We start from the raw sequence: 27,196 nt of genomic DNA on the forward strand, positions 1-27,196 counted from the left end.
GCATTTTTATACAGAATGAGAGGGCATTTTAATACAACTTACTGTGTATCTTTACAGGAAATAAGCAAATTACATTCTTGTTACAAATGTTTGTGTAACTGCACATTAGTTGCTGTCAAACCAAGATAACTGCCACAGTAACTAACTGCAATAGCATAAATTAAAGCTCATGTATGTAATTTAACATACATTAACACCATACATTTTAACCAAGAGGACTTACTACTATATAAAGTTTTCCTGTCAAAATAAAATCAATCAGTACTTTAAAAACCATAACCTGTATAAATGGAGCTTGGTCATTTTAATGAACATTAAAAAAAGAAATCAAAGAAAACATACTTACACATGAAAACAAAACAGTGAAAACATTACAAGGAAATTAGATCATGCTACTATGTAAATGTTAAAACAAACTGATCCTACTGAAACCAAGCAAATTTTGTTTTTGTTCCGGACATAAAAACATTGCAGATGAAACAGAAATATTCTCCTGAGAACCACTGGTACCACACAACAACAAAACCCCCCAAAAACAAAACCCTAAAATTAAATAATATATACATATAAAACATTATTCCCCAATATAATTATAAAATAAATATTTTTAAAGAGACACATTGTAGATGCATTGTGTATTAACCATAACAGGTGATCAAGCTCAAACTCCACAAGTTAGCAGATATCGTCAACCACTTTCATTAAAGGACAATCAGGTTAAAATGACATTTGTTTTTTGTAAGTACCAAGTAAGGAGATCAAAACCAAGAAATACACAAAATGTTAGAATACTGCCCCTGACATTACTTCAAAGTGGTAATTGTCAAAAATGTCTTCTTCCTGTTGGCGTAATGAAGGCTAAAAATAAATACAAAGTCACAGGTGAAGGTAGAGACACAACCTTATTCACCACCGTATTACTTTTATTCAAGGTTTGAAAAAGCTCTTATCTGTGATCTCCCCACAACCACTTAAAGAAATTATGAGCAAATGAAATATATAAATGTATTTTCCAAAATGAAACCAAAAACTGCATTATCTATTAATTTATTCAACAGCACACAATCTGAAGACTGCAAGTAGTGGACTTTATTAAAAATTAAAGCCGTCCACAAAGCTACAGTGGAGGTGCTGTAGCAATGTAGTGTCAGTAGTCTTTTCAAATGCCCTATAGAAGAGAGTTATTATTGCTGAAGAGGCCAAGTCAACAGTTCAGTCCCAAATTAACCAATGTGCAACTTACAATGCTTTCAGCTGTCATATCATTGTAGCTGAAACCATTTTTAAAGACGCAGTTGTTCCTTTATCCCAAATCCACTGCACATCTTAAAGAGATGTGCCAAGTACGTGTTGAGGAAAGATTTCTAGGCTCTCAAAAGTTCCTTAAATGTGCTTTGAAATGGAATACAACCAAGTGACTGGACCAAAAAGATGCGTCATCACTCTTTTTCTAGCCAACTAGCTTTAAGAGTCTTTAGAGCTTTGTGCCGATTCGTTTCACAGGGGAGGTCTTGTTGGTCTGTTAAGGTCGATGGAAACAGGCTGCACATTTTCTGCCTCGATGAGCTCTTCAAAAACTCCCCTGCAGAACAAAAATGTATTAAATTATAAAATACAGATATTTAGGGTAGAATAAAATGTATATATACAGCAATGCTACTAATGAAAATGTATATTTTACTGATAAATCCTCAGAGAGCCTGCATGAAATGCTAGACTAGACTGGAGAAGGCAGAAATTTGCTAAGCTTTCACATCTTCTCACACAAACTACAGTGATAGCGCAGGATAATAGATTATAGTATTTCTGCGTCAGTGACAAAGCCTTAAAAATACATTTAAAGGGTCACAGTTTAAAAGCGATGTAAACTAAAATTAACATGAAATGCATAGTGTACAGCTCCCGCAAAAAATGTTTTTGTTCAGCATAGGAACACATTAAAACCCCCCATAAATTTATCAGGTAAGATATACTGTAAATTATTTCTTTCATGGTGGCGAGAGTCCACAACCTGTTCAATATAGGATATACATTCCTAACAGGAAGCTGCAAAGTTTCCCAAAGCCAAAGGCCTATAAAACCCCTCCCACCTCACTCATACCTAAGTTTGACTTAGAGACAAGTGGCAAGGTGTTTAGTAGGAGTAAAAGCCAAAATAAGCAGTAATTAAACAAAAATCAACCCAAAAACATGTGGACCCACCACCATGAATAATTAATTTATCAGGTAAGATTTAAGTTATGTTTTCTTTCATATAGGTGGCGAGAATCCACGACCTATTACGTATGGAATATAATACCAAAGATGTGAAAGTCCACGAGTAACAAAGGGAGGGATTAAAATAAAAACAGCTTTTTTTGATGAGAAATTAATCCATAACCCAAAATTGATTTATTTTATGACCAACTCAATTTATGGGGACAAATATCAAACTGAGACAACTGCCTGAAGTACCTTTCTAACAATGGCTGCTTCTGATTGAGCATAAACATCAAAATGGAAGAATTTAGAAAAGGTATGCAGAGAAGACCAAGTGGCCGGTTTGCAAATTTGAACAACTGAAAACTCCTTCTTGAAAGCCCAAGATGTGGCAACTGATCTAGTAGAATGAGCTGTAACTCTCTTGGGCGGAGGCTGACCCGCCTCTGAATAAGCTTTGTGAATCAAAAGTTTCAACTAAGAGGCTAAAGAAATAGCAGAGGCCTTCTGGCCTTTCTTAGGACCCCCCCCCCCCCCCCCCAAAAAAAAAACAAAAACAAAGTGTAATAACTGGAAAAACATAATTTATGTAAGAACTTACCTGATAAATTCATTTCTTTCATATTAGCAAGAGTCCATGAGCTAGTGACGTATGGGATGTACATTCCTACCAGGAGGGGCAAAGTTTCCCAAACCTCAAAATGCCTATAAATACACCCCTCACCACACCCACAAATCAGTTTAACGAATAGCCAAGAAGTGGGGTGATAAGAAAAAAGTGCGAAGCATAAATATAAGGAATTGGAATAATTGTGCTTTATACAAAAAAATCATAACCACCACAAAAAAAGGGTGGGCCTCATGGACTCTTGCTAATATGAAAGAAATGAATTTATCAGGTAAGTTCTTACATAAATTATGTTTTCTTTCATGTAATTAGCAAGAGTCCATGAGCTAGTGACGTATGGGATAATGACTACCCAAGATGTGGATCTTCCACGCAAGAGTCACTAGAGAGGGAGGGATAAAATAAAGACAGCCAATTCCGCTGAAAAAAATCCACACCCAAAAATAAAGTTTAAATCTTATAAAGAAAAAAACTGAAAATTTAAGCAGAAGATTCAAACTGAAACAGCTGCCTGAAGTACTTTTCTACCAAAGACAGCTTCAGAAGAAGAAAACACATCAAAATGGTAGAATTTAGTAAAAGTATGCAAAGAAGACCAAGTTGCTGCTTTGCAAATCTGATCAACCGAAGCTTCATTCCTAAACGCCCAGGAAGTAGAAACTGACCTAGTAGAATGAGCTGTAATCCTTTGAGGCGGAGTTTTACCCGACTCGACATAAGCATGATGAATTAAATATTTCAACCAAGATGCCAAAGAAATGGCAGAGACCTTCTGACCTTTCCTAGAACCGGAAAAGATAACAAATAGACTAGAAGTCTTTCGGAAATTCTTAGTAGCTTCAACATAATATTTCAAAGCTCTAACTACATCCAAAGAATGCAATGATTTCTCCTTAGAATTCTTAGGATTAGGACATAATGAAGGAACCAAAATTTCTCTACTAATGTTGTTGGAATTCACAACCTTAGGTAAAAATTTAAAAGAAGTTCGCAACACCGCCTTATCCTGGTGAAAAATCAGAAAAGGAGACTCACAAGAAAGAGCAGATAATTCAGAAACTCTTCTGGCAGAAGAGATGGCCAAAAGGAACAAAACTTTCCAAGAAAGTAATTTAATGTCCAATGAATGCACAGGTTCAAACGGAGGAGCTTGAAGAGCCCCCAGAACCAAATTCAAACTCCAAGGAGGAGAAATTGACTTAATGACAGGTTTTATACGAACCAAAGCTTGTACAAAACAATGAATATCAGGAAGATTAGCAATCTTTCTGTGAAAAAGAACAGAAAGAGCAGAGATTTGTCCTTTCAAAGAACTTACGGATAAACCTTTATCTAAACCATCCTGAAGAAACTGTAAAATTCTCGGAATTCTAAAAGAATGCCAAGAAAAATGATGAGAAAGACACCAAGAAATATAAGTCTTCCAGACTCTATAATATATCTCTCTAGATACAGATTTACGAGCCTGTAACATAGTATTAATCACAGAGTCAGAGAAACCTCTTTGACCAAGAATCAAGCGTTCAATCTCCATACCTTTAAATTTAAGGATTTGAGATCCTGATGGAAAAAAGGACCTTGCGACAGAAGGTCTGGTCGTAGCGGAAGAGTCCACGGATGGCAAGAGGCCATCCGGACAAGATCCGCATACCAAAACCTGTGAGGCCATGCCGGAGCTACCAGCAGAACAAACGAGCATTCCTTCAGAATCTTGGAGATTACTCTTGGAAGAAGAACTAGAGGCGGAAAGATATAAGCAGGATGATACTTCCAAGGAAGTGATAATGCATCCACTGCTTCCGCCTGAGGATCCCGGGATCTGGACAGATACCTGGGAAGTTTCTTGTTTAGATGAGACGCCATCAGATCTATTTCTGGAAGTTCCCACATTTGAACAATCTGAAGAAATACCTCTGGGTGAAGAGACCATTCGCCCGGATGCAACGTTTGGCGACTGAGATAATCCGCTTCCCAATTGTCTATACCTGGGATATGAACCGCAGAGATTAGACAGGAGCTGGATTCCGCCCAAACCAGAATTTGAGATACTTCTTTCATAGCCAGAGGACTGTGAGTCCCTCCTTGATGATTGATGTATGCCACAGTAGTGACATTGTCTGTCTGAAAACAAATGAACGATTCTCTCTTCAGAAGAGGCCAAGACTGAAGAGCTCTGAAAATTGCACGGAGTTCCAAAATATTGATCGGTAATCTCACCTCCTGAGATTCCCAAACTCCTTGTGCCGTCAGAGATCCCCACACAGCTCCCCAACCTGTGAGACTTGCATCTGTTGAAATTACAGTCCAGGTCGGAAGCACAAAAGAAGCCCCCTGAATTAAACGATGGTGATCTGTCCACCACGTTAGAGAGTGTCGTACAATCGGTTTTAAAGATATTAATTGAGATATCTTTGTGTAATCCCTGCACCATTGATTCAGCATACAGAGCTGAAGAGGTCGCATGTGAAAACGAGCAAAGGGGATCGCGTCCGATGCAGCAGTCATAAGACCTAGAATTTCCATGCATAAGGCTACCGAAGGGAATGATTGTGACTGAAGGTTTCGACAAGCTGAAATCAATTTTAGACGTCTCTTGTCTGTTAAAGACAGAGTCATGGACACTGAATCTATCTGGAAACCCAGAAAGGTTACCCTTGTCTGAGGAATCAATGCAAGGGTAGAAATAGCCCCATCGACTTTAGGGATTTTGTCCCAAAATTCTAATCTGTCAGACGGCACAGGATATAATTGCTTAAAACGTTTAGAAGGAGTAAATGAATTACCCAATTTATCCCATTCTCTGGAAATTACTTCAGAAATAGCATTAGGAACAGGAAAAACTTCTGGAATAACCACAGGAGATTTAAATACCTTATCTAAACGTTTAGAATTAGTATCAAGAGGACCAGAATCCTCTATTTCTAAAGCAATTAGGACTTCTTTAAGTAAAGAACGAATAAATTCCATTTTAAATAAATATGAAGATTTATCAGCATCAATCTCTGAGACAGAATCCTCTGAACCAGAAGAGTCATCAGAATCAGAATGATGATGTTCATTTAAAAATTCATCTGTAGAGAGAGAAGTTTTAAAAGATTTTTTATGTTTACTAGAAGGAGAAATAACAGACATAGCCTTCTTGATGGATTCAGAAACAAAATCTCTTATGTTATCAGGAACATTCTGCACCTTAGATGTTGAGGGAACTGCAACAGGCAATGGTACATTACTAAAGGAAATATTATCTGCTTTAACAAGTTTGTCATGACAATTAATACAAACAACAGCCGGAGGAATAGCTACCAAAAGTTTACAGCAGATACACTTAGCTTTGGTAGTTCCAGCACTAGACAGCGATTTTCCTGAAGTATCTTCTGACTCAGATGCAACGTGAGACATCTTGCAATATGTAAGAGAAAAAACAACATATAAAGCAAAATTGATCAAATTCCTTAAATGACAGTTTCAGGAATGGGAAAAAATGCCAATAAACAAGCTTCTAGTAACCAGAAGCAAAGAAAAAATGAGACTGAAATAATGTGGAGACAAAAGCAACGCCCATATTTTTTGGCGCCAAATAATACGCCCACATCCTAAATGCTTTTTGGCGCCAAAAAATGACGCCACATCCGGAACGTCGACATTTTTGGCGCAAAAGGACGTAAAAAAATGACGCAACTTCCGGCGACACGTATGACGCCGGAAACAGAAAAGATTTTTTGCGCCAAAAAAGTCAGCGCCAAGAATAACGCAATAAAATGAAGCATTTTCAGCCCCCGCGAGCCTAACAGCCCACAGGGAAAAAAAAAAAAGTCAAATTCTTAAGGTAAGAAAAAATGATTGATTCAAATGCATTATCCCAAATATGAAACAGACTGTCTGAAAATAAGGAATGTTGAACATTCTGAGTCAAGGCAAATAAATGTTTGAATACATATATTTAGAACTTTATATATAAATAAAGTGCCCAACCATAGCTTAGAGTGTCACAGAAAATAAGATTTACTTACCCCAGGACACTCATCTACATGTTTGTAGAAAGCCAAACCAGTACTGAAACGAAAATCAGCAGAGGTAATGGTATATATATATATATATAAGAGTATATCGTCGATCTGAAAAGGGAGGTAAGAGATGAATCTCTACGACCGATAACAGAGAACCTATGAAATAGACCCCGTAGAAGGAGATCACTGCATTCAAATAGGCAATACTCTCCTCACATCCCTCTGACATTCACTGCACGCTGAGAGGAAAACCGGGCTCCAACTTGCTGCGGAGCGCATATCAACGTAGAATCTAGCACAAACTTACTTCACCACCTCCATAGGAGGCAAAGTTTGTAAAACTGAATTGTGGGTGTGGTGAGGGGTGTATTTATAGGCCTTTTTTGAGGTTTGGGAAACTTTGCCCCTCCTGGTAGGAATGTATATCCCATATGTCACTAGCTCATGGACTCTTGCTAATTACATGAAAGAAAAGGACCTTGCGACAGAAGGTCTGGCCTTAACGGAAGAGTCCACGGTTGGCAAGAGGCCATCCGCCAAGATCCGCATACCAAAACCTGTGAGGCCATGCTGGAGCTACCAGCAGAACAAACGAGCATTCCTTCAGAATCTTGGAGATTACTCTTGGAAGAAGAACTAGAGGCGGAAAGATATAGGCAGGATGATACTTCCAAGGAAGTTACAATGCATCCACTGCTACCGCTTGAGGATCCCTGGATCTGGACAGATACCTGGGAAGTTTCTTGTTTAGATGAGAGGCCATAAAATCTATTTCTGGAAGTCCCCACATTTGAACAATCTGAAGAAATACCTCTGGGTGAAGAGACCATTCGCCCGGATGTAACGTTTGGCGACTGAGATAATCCGCTTCCCAATTGTCTATGCCTGGGATATGAACCGCAGAAACTAGACAGGAGCTGGATTCCGCCCATACCAGAATTCGAGATACTTCTTTCATAGCCAGAGGACTGTGAGTCCCTCCTTGATGATTGATGTATGCCACAGTTGTGACATTGTCTGTCTGAAAAAAAATGAACGATTCTCTCTTTAGAAGAGGCCAAGACTGAAGAGCTCTGAAAATTGCACGGAGTTCCAAAATATTGATTGGTAATCTCACCTCCTGAGATTCCCAAACCCCTTGTGCTGTCAGAGACCCCCACACAGCTCCCCAACCTGTAAGACTTGCATCTGTTGAAATTACAGTCCAGGTCGGAAGAACAAAAGAAGCCCCCTGAACTAAACAATGGTGATCTGTCCACCACGTCAGAGAGTGTCGTACAATCAGTTTTAAAGATATTAATTGAGATATCTTTGTGTAATCCCTGCACCACTGGTTCAGCATACAGAGCTGAAGAGGCCGCATGTGAAAACGAGCAAAGGGGATCGCGTCCGATGCAGCAGTCATAAGACCTAGAATTTCCATGCATAAGGGAAGGGAATGATTGTGACTGAAGGTTTCGACAAGCTGATATCAATTTTAGACGTCTCTTGTCTGTCAAAGATAGAGTCATGGACACTGAATCTATCTGGAAACCTAAAAAGGTTACCTGTGTCTGAGGAATCAATGAACTTTATGGTAAATTGATCCTCCAACCATGATGTTGAAGAAACAACACAAGTCGATTCGTATGAGATTCTGCTAAAATGTGAAGACTGAGCAAGTACCAAGATATTGTCCAAATAAGGAAATACCACAATACCCTGTTCTCAAATTACAGACAGAAGGGCACCGAGAACCTTCGTAAAAATTCTTGGAGCTGTAGCTAGGCCAAACGGCAGAGCCACAAACTGTTAATGCTTGTCTAGGAAAGAGAATCTCAGAAACTGATAGTGATCTGGATGAATCGGAATATGCAGATATGCATCCTGTAAATCTATTGTAGACATATAATGCCCTTGCTGGACAAAAGGCAGGATAGTCCTTACAGTTACCATTTTGAATGTTGGTATCCTTACATAACGATTCAATATTTTTAGATCCAGAACTGGTCTGAAGGAATTCTCCTTCTTTGGTACAATGAAGAGATTTGAATAAAACCCCAGTCCCTGTTCCAGAACTGGAACTGGCATAATCACTCCAGCCAACTCTAGATCTGAAACACATTTCAGAAATGCTTGAGCCTTCGCTGGGTTTACTGGGACACGGGAAAGAAAAAATCTCTTTGCAGGAGGCCTTATCTTGAAGCCAATTCTGTACCCTTCTGAAACAATGTTCTGAATCCAAAGATTGTGAACGGAATTGATCCAAATTTCTTTCAAAAAACGTAATCTGCCCCCTACCAGCTGAGCTGGAATGAGGGCCGCACCTTTATGTGGACTTAGGAGCTGGCTTTGATTTTCTAAAAGGCTTGGATTTATTCCAGACTGGAGATGGTTTCCAAACTGATACCGCTCCTGAGGATGAAGGATCAGGTTTTTGTTCCTTGTTGTGACGAAAGGAACGAAAACGATGATTAGACCTAAATTTACCTTTAGATTTTTTATCCTGTGGTAAAAAAGTTCCTTTCCCTCCAGTAACAGTTGAGATAATAGAATCCAACTGAGAACCAAACAATTTATTACCCTGGAAAGAAAGGGAAAGCAGAGTAGACTTAGAAGACATATCAGCATTCCAAGTTTTAAGTCATAAAGCTCTTCTAGCTAAAATAGCTAGAGACATATACCTGACATCAACTCTAATGATATCAAAGATGGCATCACAAATAAAATTATTAGCAAGAGTAGAGACAGCCCCATCAACCTTAGGGATTTTGTCCCAAAACTCTAATCTGTCAGATGGCACAGGATATAATTGCTTAAAACGTTTAGAAGGAGTAAATTAATTACCCAAATTATTTCATTCCCTGGAAATTACTTCAGAAATAGCACCAGGGACAGGAAAAACTGAACCAGAAGAACCACTATCAGAATCAGAATGATGATGTTCATTTAAAAATTCATCTGAAAAATGAGAAGTTTTAAAAGACTTTTTACGTTTACTAGAAGGAGGAATAACAGACATAGCCTTCTTAATGGATTTAGAAACAAAATCTCTTATGTTATCAGGAACACTCTGAGTATTAGATGTTGACGGAACAGCAACAGGTAATGTAACAGTACTAAAGGAAATATTATCTGCATTAACAAGTTTGTCATGACAAACAGTACAAACAACAGCTGGAGGAACAGATACCATATGTTTACAGCAGATACACTTAGCTTTGGTAGCTCCAGCACCAGGCAGCGATTTTCCAGAAGTATCTTCTGACTCAGTTTCAACGTGGGACATCTTGCAATATGTAATAGAAAAAACAACATATAAAGCAAAATTGATCAAATTCCTTAAATGACAGTTTCAGGAATGGGAAAAAAATGCCAGTGAACAAGCTTCTAGCAACCAGAAGCAATAAAAAATGAGACTTAAATAATGTGGAGACAATAGTGACGCCCATATTTTTTTAGCGCCAAAAATGACGCCCACATTATTTGGCGCCTAAATGCTTTTGGCGCCAAAAATGACGCCACATCCGGAACGCCGACACTTTTGGCGCAAAAGAACGTAAAAAATGACGCAACAGAAAAAAAATAAATAATTTTGCGCCAAAAAAGTCAGCGCCAAGAATGAAGCAATAAAATGAAGCATTTTCAGCCCCCGCGAGCCTAACAGCCCACAGGGAAAAAGTCAAATTTTAAGGTAAGAAAAAAATGATTTATTCATATGCATTATCCCAAATATGAAACTGACTGTCTGAAATAAGGAATGTTGAACATCCTGAGTCAAGGCAAATAAATGTTTGAATACATATATTTAGAACTTTATAAAAAAGTGCCCAACCATAGCTTAGAGTGTCACAGAAAATAAGACTTACTTACCCCAGGACACTCATCTACATGTTGTAGAAAGCCAAACCAGTACTGAAACGAAAATCAGCAGAGGTAATGGTATATATATATATAAGAGTATATCGTCGATCTGAAAAGGGAGGTAAGAGATGAATCTCTACGACCGATAACAGAGAACCTATGAAATAGACCCTGTAGAAGGAGATCATTGAATTCAAATAGGCAATACTCTCCTCACATCCCTCTGACATTCACTGCACGCTGAGAGGAAAACCGGGCTCCAACCTGCTGCGGAGCGCATATCTACGTAGAATCTAGCACAAACTTACTTCACCACCTCCATAGGAGGCAAAGTTTGTAAAACTGATTTGTGGGTGTGGTGAGGGGTGTATTTATAGGCATTTTGAGGTTTGGGAAACTTTGCCCCTCCTGGTAGGAATGTACATCCCATACGTCACTAGCTCATGGACTCTTGCTAATTACATGAAAGAAATCATATTTTGCTATAGTAAGGAAAGATAAACCCTTCTGATTAAACTAGTTTCCAAGGGATTATATCAAGATGATATCCTGAGGACATAAAATCAAATGTCATAAAGCTTCAAAGGACACAGGACAGGGAAATGCTATCATAAATCTTCAAAAGGACTCAGATAAGGTCTGTCCTGGGATGGTTCACAAAGGTCAGATGGTGTTGGGAAAAACAAAATTTATGCTTACCTGATAAATGTATTTATTTCTTGACACGATGAGTCCACGGATCATCTAATTACTATTGGGAATATCACTCCTGCCCAGCAGGAGGCGGCAAAGAGCACCACAGCCAAGCTGTTAAAGGGACAGTCAACACCAGAATTTTTGTTGTTTAAAAAGAAAGAAAATCCCTTTATTACCCATTCCCCAGTTTTGCATATCCAACATAGTTATAATAATACACGTTTTACCTCTGTAATTACCTTGTATCTAAGCCTCTGCTGACTGCCCCCTTATTTCAGTTCTTTTGACAGACATGCAGTTTAGCCAATCAGTGCTCACTCCTAGGTCACTTTACGTGCATGAGCTCAATGTTATCTATATGAAACATGTGAAATAATGCCCTCTAGTGGTCAAAATGTGTTCAGATTAGAGGCAGTCTTCAAGGTCTAAGAAATTAGCATATGAACCTCCTAGGTTTAGCTTTCAACTAAGAATACCAAGAGAACAAAGCAAAATTGGTGATAAAAGTAAATTGGGAAGTTGTTTAAAATTGCATGCCCTATTTAAAACATGAGTTTTTTTTGGACTTGACTGCCCCTTTAAATATTACCTCCCTTCCCTCTAACCCCAGTCATTCGACCGAAGCAAAGGAGAGAAAGGAAGCAAAGGAGAGAAAGCAAGCAATAAGGTGCAGAGGTGTCTGAAGTTTATAAAATACCAACAACCTGTCTAAAGAACAGGGCGGGCCTGAGGAAAAAGCGCGGTCAGCGCTTAGAAACGCGTAGCATTATTTACACAGATCTATTGTTTGACCTGTGTTTGTTTTTATATATTTTATTAAAACTTTTTACTATTCTTATACTGGAGTCCTTTTTACTTCATCTGTCGTTCACCAGCAGTGGCTCTAGGGCATTCATCTTACTGCAGCAGCACAGCCTGGATATATATGTGCACTAGGTCACTGAAATATACCTAGTACGCCTCATTTGCACTACAGTGTGCAACACAGTCTGTGAGTATTCTCTTGTGACCACAATTCAACACTCACTATATCTTCATAACTGATTTGCACTAGGGGTCGCCCTCTTGTTTCCTTTATTTTCATTGTGTCAAGAAACAAAAATTTATCAGGTAAGCATAAATTTTGTTTTCTTTCTAATGACACGATGAGTCCACGGAACATCTAATTACTATTGGGAATCAAGCTGGAGTACACAGATGATAAGGGATGGACAAGACAGGGAACCTAAACAGAAGGCACCACTGCTTGAAGAACCTTTCTCCCAAAAGAGGCCTCAGCCGAGGCAAAAGTGTCAAATTTATAAAATTTTGAAAAAGTGTGAAGAGAGGACCAAGTTGCAGCCTTGCAAATCTGTTCCACAGAAGATTAATTTTTGAATGTCCAGGAAAAGGAAACGGCCCTCGTAGAATGAGCCGTTACTCTCTCAGGAGGCTGCTGTCCAGCAGTTTCATAGGCAAACCGAATGATAATCTTCAGCCACAAAGAGAGAAGAAGCCGTAGCTTTCTGCCCCTTACGTTTCCCAGAGAATACCACAAACAAAGCAGAAGACTGACGAAAATCCTTAGTCGTCTGCAAATAGAATTTGAATGCACGCACCACGTCCAGATTGTGCAGAAGCCGTTCCTTCTGAGAAGGATTAGGACACAAGGAAGGAACAACAATCTCCTGATTAATGTTCCGATCTGAAACTACTTTAGGGAGAAACCCAAACTTAGTACGCAAAACTACCTTATCCGAATGAAAAATAAGGTAAGGAGATTCAAACTAATGCCAAGAGCTCTGACACTCTACAAGCAGATGAGATAGTAACAAGAAACAAAACTTTCCAAGATAACTTAATATCTAAGGAATGCATAGGCTGAAACGGAGCCCCTTGAAGAACCTTAAGCACTAAATTTAGACTTCAGGGAGCAATAACTGGCTTGAACACAGGCCTGTTCCTGACCAAGGCCTGACAAAACGATTGCACGTCTGGGACGTCCGCCAGACGTTTATGTAACAAAATAGACAAAGCAGATATTTGCCCCTTTAGGGAACTTGCTGATAAACCCTTCTCCAAACCTTCTTGGAGAAAGGACAGAATTCTAGGAATCCTAACTACTCCAAAAGTAGCCCTTGGATACACACCAAAATAGATATTTACGCCATATCTTATGGTAAATCTTTCTAGTCACAGGCTTACGAACCTGAATCATGGTCTCAATGACCGATTCCGAAAATGCACGCTTGGATAAAATTAAGCGTTCAATCTCCAAGCAGTCAGCTTCAGAGAAACTAGATTTGGGAGAAGGAAGGGCCCTTCAAGTAGAAGGTCCTTCCTCAACGGAAGTCTCCAAGGTGGAAGGGATGACATGTCCACCAGATCTGCATACCAAATCCTGCGAGGCCACGCCGGTGTAATGAGGATCCCTGATGCCCTCTCCTGCTTGATTCAAGCAATGACCAGAGGTAGAAGAGAGAATGGAGGAAATAGGTATGCAAGACTGAAATTCCAAGGTACCGCCAGGGCGTCTATCAGTACAGCCTGAGGGTCCCTTGACCTAGACCCGTAACTTGGGAGCTTGGCATTCTGCCGAGATGCCATGAGATCCAATTCCGGCTGACCCCATTTGAGAATCAGGCTGGAAAATACTTCCGGATGGAGTTCCCACTCCCCCGGGTGAAAGGTCTGCCTGCTCAGGAAGTCCGCCTCCCAGTTGTCCACTCACTGGATGTGAATTGCCGACAGACAGCAATTGTGGGTCTCCGCCCACTGAATTATCTTGGCTACTCCGTGTTCCTCCCCGATGGTTGATGTAAGCCACTGAGGTTATGTTGTCCGACTGGAACCTGATGAACCGGGCCGAGGCTTACCGAGGCCAGGCCAGCATTGAAGATTGCTCTCAGCTCTAGAATGTTTATGGATAGAACAGAATACGACTGAGTCCATGTTCCCTGAACCTTTAGAGAGCCCCTTGAAGGGAATATTAAGAAGCTTAGACTTTGAAGTAACGTCAGCTGACCATGATTTAAGCCATAGCGCCCTACGCGCCTGAATAGCAAAACCAGAATTCTTAGCCATTAGTTTAGTCAAATGAACAATGGCATCAGAAACAAATGAATTGGCTAGCTTAAGTGCTCTAAGCTTGTCAAGTATATCGTCCAATGGGGTCTCTACCTGTAAAGCCTCTTCCAGAGACTCAAACCAGAAGGCCGCCGCAGCAGTGACTGGGGCAATGCATGCAAGAGGCTGTAGAATAAAACCTTGTTGAATAAACATTTTCTTATAAAACCCTCTAACTTTTTATCCATTGGATCTAAGAAAGCACAACTGTCCTCGACGGGGATAGTAGTACGCTTAGCTAGGGTAGAAACTGCTCCCTCCACCTTAGGGACCGTTTGCCATAAGTCCCGTGTGGCGGCATCTATTGGAAACAATTTCTTAAAAATAGGAGGGGGAGAGAACGGTACACCTGGTCTATCCCATTCCTTAGTAATAATTTCTGAAAACCTTTAAGGTATTGGAAAAACATCAGAGAAAACAGGCACTGCATAGTATTTATCCAATCTGCACAATTTCTCTGGCACTACAATGGTGTCGCAGTCATTCAGAGTAGCTAAAACCTCCCTGAGTAACACGCGGAGGTGTTCAAGCTTAAATTTAAATGTTGCCATATCAGAATCAGGTTGAATCATCTTCCCTGAGTCAGAAACATCACCCACAGAAAGAAGCTCTCCTTCCTCAGCTTCTGCATATTGTGAGGGGGTATCAGACATAGCTATTAAAGCGTCAGAGTGCTCTGTATTTCTTCTAACCCCAGAGCTGTCTCGCTTTCCTCGTAACCCAGGTAGTCTGGATAATACCGCTGACAGTGTATTATCCATGACTGCCGCCATGTCTTGTAAAGTAAACGCCATGGCCGCGCTAGATGTACTTGGCGCCTCTTGAGCGTGAGTCCCTTGAGCAGGAGTCAAAGGCTCTGACACGTGGGGCGAGTTAGTCGGCATAACTTCCCCCTTGTCAGATTCCTCTGGTGATAAATTTTTTAAAGACAGAATATGATCTTTATTGCTTAAAGTGAAATCAGTACATTTGGTACACATTCTAAGAGGGGGTTCCACCATGGCTTCTAAACATAATGAACAAGGAGTTTCCTCTATGTCAGACATGTTTAAACAGACTAGCAATGAGACCAGCAAGCTTGGAAAACACTTTACAGAAAGTTAACAAGCAACAAATAAAAACGGTACTGTGCCTTTAAGAAAAATAAAAAAGGTCAGAATTTGAAAAACAGTGAAAAAAACATAATTTATGCTTACCTGATAAATGTATTTCTCTTGTAGTGTATCCAGTCCATGGATCATCCATTACTTGTGGGATATTCTCCTTCCCAACAGGAAGTTGCAAGAGGATCACCCACAGCAGAGCTGCTATATAGCTCCTCCCCTAACTGTCATATCCAGTCATTCGACCGAAAACAAACAGAGAAAGGAGAAACCATAGGGTGCAGTGGTGACTGTAGTTTAATTAAAATTTAGACCTGCCTTAAAAGGACAGGGCGGACCGTGGACTGGATACACAACAAGAGAAATAAATTTATCAGGTAAGCAAAAATTATGTTTTCTCTTGTTAAGTGTATCCAGTCCACGGATCATCCATTACTTGTGGGATACCAATACCAAAGCTAAAGTACACGGATGATGGGAGGGACAAGGCAGGATTAAGCGGAAGGAAACACAGCCTCCGAAGAAGCAAAGTAACATAATTTATGTAAGAACTTACCTGATAAATTCATTTCTTTCATATTAGCAAGAGTCCATGAGCTAGTGACGTATGGGATATACATTCCTACCAGGAGGGGCAAAGTTTCCCAAACCTTAAAATGCCTATAAATACACCCCTCACCACACCCACAATTCAGTTTAACGAATAGCCAAGAAGTGGGGTGATAAGAAAAAAGTGCGAAAGCATATAAAATAAGGAATTGGAATAATTGTGCTTTATACAAAAAAATCATAACCACCACAAAAAAAGGGCGGGCCTCATGGACTCTTGCTAATATGAAAGAAATGAATTTATCAGGTAAGTTCTTACATAAATTATGTTTTCTTTCATGTAATTAGCAAGAGTCCATGAGCTAGTGACGTATGGGATAATGACTACCCAAGATGTGGATCTTTCCACACAAGAGTCACTAGAGAGGGAGGGATAAAATAAAGACAGCCAATTCCTGCTGAAAATAATCCACACCCAAAATAAAGTTTAATGAAAAAACATAAGCAGAAGATTCAAACTGAAAACGCTGCCTGAAGTACTTTTCTACCAAAAACTGCTTCAGAAGAAGAAAATACAACAAAATGTTAGAATTTGGTAAAAGTATGCAAAGAGGACCAAGTTGCCGCTTTGCAAATCTGATCAACCGAAGCTTCATTCCTAAACGCCCAGGAAGTAGAAACTGACCTAGTAGAATGAGCTGTAATCCTATGAGGCGGAGTCTTACCCGACTCAACATAGGCAAGATGAATTAAAGATTTCAACCAAGATGCCAAAGAAATGGCAGAAGTTTTCTGGCCTTTCTAAAACCGGAAAAGATAACAAATAAACTTGAAGTCTTTCGAAAAGACTTAGTAGCTTCAACACAATATTTCAAAGCTCTAATAACATCCAAAGAATGCAACGATTTCTCCTTAGAATTCTTAGGATTAAGACATAATGAAGGAACCACAATGTCTCTACTAATGTTGTTGGAATTCACAACTTAGGTAAAAATTCAAAAGAAGTTCGCAACACCGCCTTATCCTGATGAAAAATCAGAAAAGGAGACTCACAAGAAAGAGCAGATAATTCAGAAACTCTTCTGGCAGAAGAGATGGCCAAAAGGAACAAAACTTTCCAAGAAAGTAATTTAATATCCAATGAATGCATAGGTTCAAATGGAGGAGCTTGAAGAGCCCCCAGAACCAAATTCAAACTCCAAGGAGGAGAAATTGACTTAATGACAGGCTTTATACGAACCAAAGCTTGTACAAAACAATGAATATCAGGAAGAATAGCAATCTGTCTGTGAAAAAGAACAGAAAGAGCAGAGATTTGACCTTTCAAGGAACTTGCGGACAAACCCTTATCTAAACCATCCTGAAGAAACTGTAATATTCTCGGTATTCTAAAAGAATGCCAAGAAAAATGATGAGAAAGACACCAAGAAATATAAGTCTTCCAGACTCTATAATATATCTCTCTGGATACAGATTTACGAGCCTGTAACATAGTATTAATCACAGAGTCAGAGAAACCTCTTTGACCAAGAATCAAGCGTTCAATCTCCATACCTTTAAATTTAAGGATTTCAGATCCTGATGGAAAAAAGGACCTTGAGACAAAAGGTCTGGTCTTAACGGAAGAGTCCACGGTTGGCAAGAGGCCATCCGGACAAGATCCGCATACCAAAACCTGTGAGGCCATGCCGGAGCTACCAGCAGAACAAACGAGCATTCCTTCAGAATCTTGGAGATTACTCTTGGAAGAAGAACTAGAGGCGGAAAGATATAGGCAGGATGATACTTCCAAGGAAGTGATAATGCATCCACTGCCTCCGCCTGAGGATCCCGGGATCTGGACAGATACCTGGGAAGTTTCTTGTTTAGATGAGAAGCCATCAGATCTATTTCTGGAAGTTCCCACATTTGAACAATCTGAAGAAATACCTCTGGGTGAAGAGACCATTCGCCCGGATGCAACGTTTGGCGACTGAGATAATCCGCTTTCCAATTGTCCATACCTGGGATATGAACCGCGGAGATTAGACAGGAGCTGGATTCCGCCCAAACCAAAATTCGAGATACTTCTTTCATAGCCAGAGGACTGTGAGTCCCTCCTTGATGATTGATGTATGCCACAGTTGTGACATTGTCTATCTGAAAACAAATGAACAACTCTCTCTTGAGAAGAGGCCAAGACTGAAGAGCTCTGAAAATTGCACGGAGTTCCAAAATATTGATCGGAAATCTCACCTCCTGAGATTCCCAAACCCCTTGTGCCGTCAGATACCCCCACACAGCTCCCCAACCTGTAAGACTTGCATCTGTTGAGATTATAGTCCAGGTCGAAAGAACAAAGAAGCCCCCTGAACTAAACGATGGTGATCTGTCCACCATGTCAGAGAGTGTTGTAAAATCGGTTTAAAGATATTAATTGAGATATCTTTGAGTAATCCCTGCACCATTGGTTCAGCATACAGAGCTGAAGAGGTCGCATGTGAAAACGAGCAAAGGAGATCGCATCTGATGCGGCAGTCCTAAGACCCAACATTTCCATGCATAAGGCTACCAAAGGGAATGATTGTGACTGAAGGTTTTGACAAGCTGATATCAATGTTAAACTTCTCTTGTCTGACAAGGACAGAGTCATAGACACTGAATTTATCTAGAAACCTAAAAAGGTTACCCTTGTCTGAGGAATCAATGAACTGAATGGTAAATTGATCCTCCAACCATGAATTTGAAGAAACAACACAAGTCGATTCGTATGAGATTCTTCGAAAATGAGAAGACTGAGCAAGTACCAAGATATCGTCCAAATAAGGAAATACCAAAACCCTATTCTCTGATTACAGAAAAAAGGGGCACCGAGAACCTTTGAAAAAAATTCTTGGAACTGAGGCTAGGCCAAACGGTAGAGCCACAAAACTGGTAATGCTTGTCTAAAAAGAGAATCTCAGACACTAAAAGTGATCTGGATGAATCGGAATATGCAGATACACATCCTGTAAATCTATTGTAGACATATAATGCCCTTGCTAAACAAAAGGCAGGATAGTCCTACAGTAACCATCTTGAATGTTGGTATCCTAACATAACGATTCAATAATGACAGATCCGGAACTGGTCTGAAGGAATTGACCTTCTTTGGTACAAATGAAGAGATAAAATAAAACCCCAGCCCCTGTTCCAGAACTGGAACTGGCATAAATACTCCAGCCAACTCTAGATCTGAAACACATTACAGAAATGCTGAGCCTTTGCTGTGTTAACTGGGACACGGGAAAGAAAAGAATCTCTTAGCAGGAGGCCTTAACTTGAAGCCAATTCTGTACCTTTCTGAAACAATGTTTCTGAAACCAGAGATTAAGAACGGAATTGATCCAAATTTCTTTGAAGAAAACGTAATCTGCCCCATACCAGCTGAGCTGGAATAAGGGCCGCACCTTCATAGGTACTTAGGAGCTGGCTATAGGTTTCTATAAGGCTTGGATATATTCCAAACTGGAAATAGTTTCCAAACTGATGCCGCTCCTGAGGATGAAGGATCAGGCTTTTGTTCCTTGTGAGGAAAGGAACTAAAATGATTATTTACCCTGGAAAGAAAGGGAAAGCAAAGATGACTTAGAAGACATGTCAGCATTCCAAGTTTAATCCATAAAGCTTCTCTAGCTAAAATAGCTAGAGACATATACCTGACATCAACTCTAATGATATCAAAAGATGGTATCACCAATAAAATTATTAGCATGTTATAGAATAATAATAATGCTATAAAATTATGATCTGTTACTTGTTGCGCTAAAGCTTCTAATCAAAAAGTTGAAGCTGCAGCAACATCCGCTAAAAATATAGCAGGTCTAAGAAGATTACCTGAACATAAGTAAGCTTTTCTTAGAAAGGATTCAATTTTCCTATCTAAAGGATCCTTAAATGAAGTACTATCTGCCGTAGGAATAGTAGTACATTAGCAGGAGTAGAGATAGCCCCATAACCTTAGGGATTTTTGTCTCAAAAAACTCTAATCTGTCAGATGGCACAGGATATAATTTGCTTAAACGTCTAGAAGGAGTAAATAAATTATCCAAATTATTCCATTCCCTGGAATTACTTCAGAAATAGCATCAGGGAGATAAAACACTTCTGGAATAACTACAGGAGATTTAAAAACCTTATTTAAACGTTTACATTTAGAATCAAGAGGACCAGAATCCTCTATTTCTAATGCAAATAACACTTCTTTAAGTAAAGAACGAATAAATTCCATCTTGAACAAATACAAAGATTTATCAGCATCAACCTCTGAGACAGAAACCTCTGAACCAGAAGAACCATTATCAGTATCAGAATGATGATGTTCATTTAAAAATTCATCTGAAAAAAGAGAAGTTTTAAAAGACTTTTATGTATACTAGAAGGAGAAATAACAGACATAGCCTTCTTAATGGATTTAAAAAATAAAATCTCTTATGTTATCAGGAACACTCTGAAAATTAGATGTTGACGGAACAGCAACAGGTAATGTAACAGTACTAAAGGAAATTTTATCTGCATTAATAAGTTTGACATGACATGCAATACAAATAACAGCTGGAGAAACAGATACCAAAAGTTTATAGCAGATACACTTAGCTTGGTAGCTCCAGCACTGTGCAGTGATTTTCCTGAAGTAACTTCTGACTCAGTTGCAACGTGGAACATCTTGCAATATGTAAGAGAAAAAACAACATATAAAGCAAAATTGATCAAATTCCTTAAATGACAGTTTCAGGAATGGGAAAAAATGCCAAAGAACAAGCTTCTAGCAACCAGAAGCAATAAAAAATGAGACTTAAATAATGTGGAGACAAAAGTGACGCCCATATTTTTTCGCGCCAAATAAGACGCCCACATTATTTGGCGCCTAAATGCTTTTTGGCGCCAAAAATGACACCACATCCGGAACGCCGACATCTTTGGCGCAAAATAACGTCAAAGAATGACGCAACTTCCGGCGACACGTATGACGCCGGAAACGGAAATAGAATTTTTGCGCCAAAAAAGTCCGCGCCAAGAATGACGCAATAAAATGAAGCATTTTCAGCCCCCGCGAGCCTAACAGCCCACAGGGAAAAAGTCAAATTTTAAGGTAAAAAATGTTAAATTAAAATGCATTATCCCAAATATGAAACTGACTGTCTGAAAAATAAGGAAAGTTGAACATTCTGAGTCAAGGCAAATAAATGTTTGAATACATATATTTAGAACTTTATAAACAAAGTGCCCAACCATAGCTAGGAGTGTCACAGAAAATGAGACTTACTTACCCCAGGACACTCATCTACATATAGCAGATAGCCAAACCAGTACTGAAACGAGAATCAGCAGAGGTAATGGTATATATAAGAGTATATCGTCGATCTGAAAAGGGAGGTAAGAGATGAATCTCTACGACCGATAACAGAGAACCTATGAAATAGACCCCTTAGAAGGAGATCACTGCATTCAAATAGGCAATACTCTCCTCACATCCCTCTGACATTCACTGCACGCTGAGAGGAAAACCGGGCTCCAACTTGCTGCGGAGCGCATATCAACGTAGAATCTAGCACAAACTTACTTCACCACCTCCATCGGAGGCAAAGTTTGTAAAACTGAATTGTGGGTGTGGTGAGGGGTGTATTTATAGGCATTTTAAGGTTTGGGAAACTTTGCCCCTCCTGGTAGGAATGTATATCCCATACGTCACTAGCTCATGGACTCTTGCTAATTACATGAAAGAAATCAAATTTGTAAAACTTTGAAAAAGTGTGAAGCGAAGACCAAGTCGCAGCCTTGCAAATCTGTTCAACAGAGGCCTCATTTTTGAAGACCCAGGTGGAAGCCACAGCTCTAGTAGAATGAGCTGTAATCCTTTCAGGGGGCTGCTGTCCAGCAGTCTCATAGGCTAGGCGTATTACGCTCCGAAGCCAAAAGGAAAGAGGTTGCCGAAGCTTTTTGACCTCTCCTCTGTCCAGAGTAAACGACAAACAGGAAAGATGTTTGACGAAAATCCTTAGTAGCTTGTAAGTAAAACTTCAAGGCACGGACTACGTCCAGATTATGTAAAAGACGTTCCTTCTTTGAAGAAGGATTAGGGCACAACGAAGGAACAACAATCTCTTGATTGATATTCTTGTTAGAAACCACCTTAGGTAAAAACCCAGGTTTGGTACGCAGAACTACCTTATCTGCATGAAAAATCAGATAAGGAGAATCACATTGTAAGGCAGATAGCTCAGAGACTCTCCGAGCCGAGGAAATAGCCATCAAAAACAGAACTTTCCAAGATAAAAGTTTAATATCAATGGAATGAAGGGGTTCAAACGGAACTCCTTGAAGAACCTTAAGAACCAAGTTTAAGCTCCACGGGGGAGCAACAGGTTTAAACACAGGCTTAATTCTAACCAAAGCCTGGCAAAATGCCTGGACGTCTGGAACCTCTGCCAGACGCTTGTGCAAAAGAATAGACAGAGCAGAAATCTGTCCCTTTAAGGAACTAGCTGATAATCCTTTGTCCAAGCCCTCTTGGAGAAAAGACAATATTCTAGGAATCCTAACCTTACTCCATGAGTAATTCTTGGATTCACACCAATAAAGATATTTACTCCATATCTTGTGGTAGATTTTCCTGGTAACAGGCTTTTGTGCCTGTATTAAAGTATCAATGACTGACTCGGAGAAGCCACGCTTTGATAGAATCAAGCGTTCAATCTCCATGCAGTCAGTCTCAGAGAAATTAGATTTGGATGATTGAAAGGACCTTGTATCAGAAGGTCCTGTCTTAGAGGCAGAGTCCATGGTGGAAAGGATGACATGTCCACTAGGTCTGCATACCAAGTCCTGCGTGGCCACGCAGGTGCTATCAGAATCACTGATGCTCTCTCCTGTTTGATTTTGGCAATCAGTCGAGGGAGCAGAGGAAACGGTGGAAACACATAAGCCAGGTTGAAGAACCAAGGCGCTGCTAGAGCATCTATCAGCGTCGCTTCTGGGTCCCTGAACCTGGATCCGTAACAAGGAAGCTTGGCGTTCTGGCGAGATGCCATCAGATCCAACTCTGGTTTGCCCCAACGATGAATCAACTGAGCAAACACCTCCGGATGGAGTTCCCACTCCCCCGGATGGAAAGTCTGAAGACTTAGAAAATCTGCCTCCCAGTTCTCCACGCCTGGGATATGGATTGCTGACAGGTGGCAAGAGTGTTACTCTGCCCAGCGAATTATTTTTGAGACTTCTAACATCGCTAGGGAACTCCTGGTTCCCCCTTGATGGTTGATGTAAGCCACAGTCGTGATGTTGTCCGACTGAAATCTGATGAACCTCAGTGTTGCTAACTGAGGCCAAGCCAGAAGAGCACTGAATATCGCTCTTAACTCCAGAATATTTATTGGAAGGAGTTTCTCCTCCTGAGTCCACGATCCCTGTGCCTTCAGGGAATTCCAGACTGCACTCCAACCTAGAAAGCTGGCATCTGTTGTTACAATTGTCCAATCTGGCCTGCGAAAGGTCATACCCTTGGACAGGTGTACCCGAGACAACCACCAGAGAAGAGAATCTCTGGTCTCTTGATTCAGATTTAGCAGAGGGGACAAATCTGTGTAATCCCCATTCCACTGACTCAGCATGCATAATTGCAGCGGTCTGAGATGAAGGCGCGCAAATAGCACTATGTCCATTGCCGCTACCATTAAGCCGATTACCTCCATACACTGAGCTACCGAAGGGCGCGGAATGGAGTGAAGAACACGGCAAGCATTTAGAAGTTTTGATAACCTGGACTCAGTCAGGTAAATTTTCATTCCTACAGAATCTATAAGAGTCCCTAAGAAGGAGACTCTTGTGAGTGGGGATAGAGAACTCTTTTCCTCGTTCACTTTCCACCCGTGCGACCTCAGAAATGCCAGAACTATCTCTGTATGAGACTTGGCAACTTGAAAGCTTGTATCAGGATGTCGTCTAGATACGGAGCCACCGCTATGCCTCGCGGTCTTAGAACCGCCAGAAGTGAGCCCAGAACCTTTGTAAAGATTCTCGGGGCTGTAGCCAACCCGAAGGGAAGAGCTACAAATTGGTAATGCCTGTCTAGAAAGGCAAACCTTAGAAACCGATGATGATCTTTGTGAATCGGTATGTGAAGGTAGGCATCTTTTAAGTCCACTGTGGTCATGTACTGACCTTCTTGGATCATGGGTAGGATGGTCCGAATAGTTTCCATTTTGAAAGATGGAACTCTGAGGAATTTGTTTAAGATCTTTAGATCCAAAATTGGTCTGAAGGTTCCCTCTTTTTTGGGAACCACAAACAGATTCGAATAAAACCCTGTCCTTGTTCCGTCCGCGGAACTGGATGGATCACTCCCATAACTAGGAGGTCTTGCACACAGCGTAGGAATGCCTCTTTCTTTATCTGATTTGCAGATAGCCTTGAAAGATGAAATCTCCCTTGTGGAGGGGAAGCTTTGAAGTCCAGAAGATATCCCTGAGATATGATCTCCAACGCCCAGGGATCCTGAACATCTCTTGCCCACGCCTGGGGAAGAGAGAAAGTCTGCCCCCTACTAGATCCGTCGCCGGATAGGGGGGCCATTCCTTCATGCTGTCTTAGAGGCAGCAGCAGGCTTTCTGGCCTGCTTGCCTTTGTTCCAGGACTGGTTAGGTTTCCAGGCCTGCTTAGATTGAGCAAAAGTTCCCTCTTGTTTTGAAGCGGAGGAAGTTGATGCTGCACCTGCCTTGAAATTTCGAAAGGCACGAAAATTAGACTGTTTGGCCTTTGCTTTGGCCCTGTCCTGAGGAAGGGTGTGACCCTTACCTCCAGTAATGTCAGCAATAATTTCCTTCAAACCAGGCCCGAATAAGGTCTGCCCCTTGAAAGGAATGTTGAGTAATTTAGACTTCGAAGTCACGTCGGCGAATCCGGAATTCTTAGCCGTTAGTTTAGTTAAATGAACAATGGCATCAGAAACAAATGAGTTAGCTAGCTTAAGTGTTCTAAGCTTGTCAATAATTTCAGTCAATGGAGCTGTATGGATGGCCTCAAACCAGAATGCCGCCGCGGCCGTGACAGGCGCAATGCATGCAAGGGGCTGTAAAATAAAACCTTGTTGAATAAACATTTTCTTAAGGTAACCCTCCAATTTTTTATCCATTGGATCTGAAAAAGCACAACTGTCCCTCAACCGGGATAGTAGTACGCTTTGCTAAAGTAGAAACTGCTTAGGTGGGGAAAAGGCACACCCGGTCTATCCCACTCCTTGCTAATAATTTCTGTAAGTCTTTTAGGTATAGGAAAAACATCAGTACACACCGGTACCGCATAGTATTTATCCAGCCTACACAATTTCTCTGGTACTGCAACTGTGTTACAGTCATTCAGAGCAGCTAATACCTCCCCAAGCAACACACGGAGGTTCTCAAGCTTAAATTTAAAATTAGAAATCTCTGAATCAGGTTTCCCCGAATCAGAGATGTCACCCACAGACTGAAGCTCTCCGTCCTCATGATCTGCATATTGTGACGCAGTATCAGACATGGCCCTTACAGCATCTGCGCGCTCTGTATTTCTCCTAACCCAGAGCAATCGCGCTTGCCTCTTAATTCAGGCAACCTAGATAATACCTCTGACAGGGTATTATTCATGATTGCAGCCATGTCCTGCAAGGTAATCGCTATGGGCATCCCTGATGTAATTGGCGCCATATTAGCGTGCATCCCCTGAGCGGGAGGCGAAGGGTCTGACACGTGGGGAGAGTTAGTTTTATAGTTAAAGACTGATCTTTACTGTTTAAGGTGAAATCAATACATTTAGTACACATTCTCCTATGGGGATCCACCATGGCTTTCAAACATAATGAACAAGTAGTTTCCTCTGTGTCAGACATGTTTAAACAGACTAGCAATGAGACTAGCAAGCTTGGAAAACACTTTAAACAAATTTACAAGCAATATAAAAAAAACGTTACTGCACCTTTAAGAAACACAAATTTGAAATAACAGTGAAAAAAGGCAGTTACACTAACAAAATTTTTACAGTTTATGTAACAAGTTAGCAGAGCATTGCACCCACTTGCAAATGGATGATTAACTCCTTAATACCCAAAACTGAATAATAAAAGACAAAAACGTTTTTTTTTTTTTTTCTTTTCAAACAGTCACAACAACTGCCACAGCTCTACTGTGGCTTTTTACCTCCCTCAAAAACGACTTTGAAGCCTTTTGAGCCCTCCAGAGATGTCCTGGATCATGCAGGAAGAATCTGGATGTCTCTGTCAGTAATTTTAGCTGCACAGAAAAGCACTAAAATAGGCCCTTCCCACTCATATTGCAACAGTGGAAAGCCTAAGGAAACTGTTACTAGGCAAAATTCAAGCCAGCCATGTGGAAAAAAACTAGGCCCCAATTAGTTTTATCACCAAATACATATAAAAACGATTAAACATGCCAGCAAACGTTTTATATTACATTTTTATAAGAGTATGTATCTATTAATAAGCCTGATACCAGTCGCTATCACTGCATTTAAGGCTTTACTTACATTAGTTCGGTATCAGCAGCATTTTCTAGCAAATTCCATGCCTAGAAAAATATTAACTGCACATACCTTATTGCAGGAAAACCTGCACGCCATTCCCTCTCTGAAGTTACCTCACTCCTCAGAATATGTGAGAACAGCCATGGATCTTAGTTACTTCTGCTAAGATCATAGAAAACGCAGGCAGATTCTTCTTCTAAATACTGCCTGAGATAAACAGTACACTCCGGCACCATTTAAAAATAACAAACTTTTGATTGAAGAATAAACTAAGTATAAAACACCACACTCCTCTTACAACCTCCATCTTGGTTGAGGCTTGCAAGAGAATGACTGGGTATTACAGTTAGGGGAGGAGCTATATAGCAGCTCTGCTGTGGGTGATCCTCTTGCAACTTCCTGTTGGGAAGGAGAATATCCCACAAGTAATGGATGATCAGTGGACTGGATACACTTAACAAGAGAAAAGCAGTAAATCAAACAAAATGTTTACAGTGTGTAAAATAGGCTAACAGAGCATCGCACCCACTTGCAAA

The 27,196-nt window shown here is 40.4% G+C and overlaps 1 protein-coding gene across 1 annotated transcript in view; it reads right to left on the reverse strand.

Annotated features, from left to right (window-relative positions):
* Positions 1–278: 278 nt before the first annotated feature.
* USP37 (ubiquitin specific peptidase 37) overlaps positions 279–27,196 on the reverse strand; it is a 343,747-nt gene continuing 316,829 nt past the window's right edge. The window contains exon 19 of the mRNA XM_053712385.1: positions 279–1,582. Within this exon, the coding sequence (XP_053568360.1) occupies positions 1,498–1,582 (85 nt within the window). The 3' untranslated portion in view covers positions 279–1,497. The remainder of the gene's footprint in view (positions 1,583–27,196) is intronic.

The sequence above is a fragment of the Bombina bombina genome, chromosome 1, assembly GCF_027579735.1.
Source record: "Bombina bombina isolate aBomBom1 chromosome 1, aBomBom1.pri, whole genome shotgun sequence".
Taxonomy (NCBI): Eukaryota; Metazoa; Chordata; class Amphibia; order Anura; family Bombinatoridae; genus Bombina; species Bombina bombina.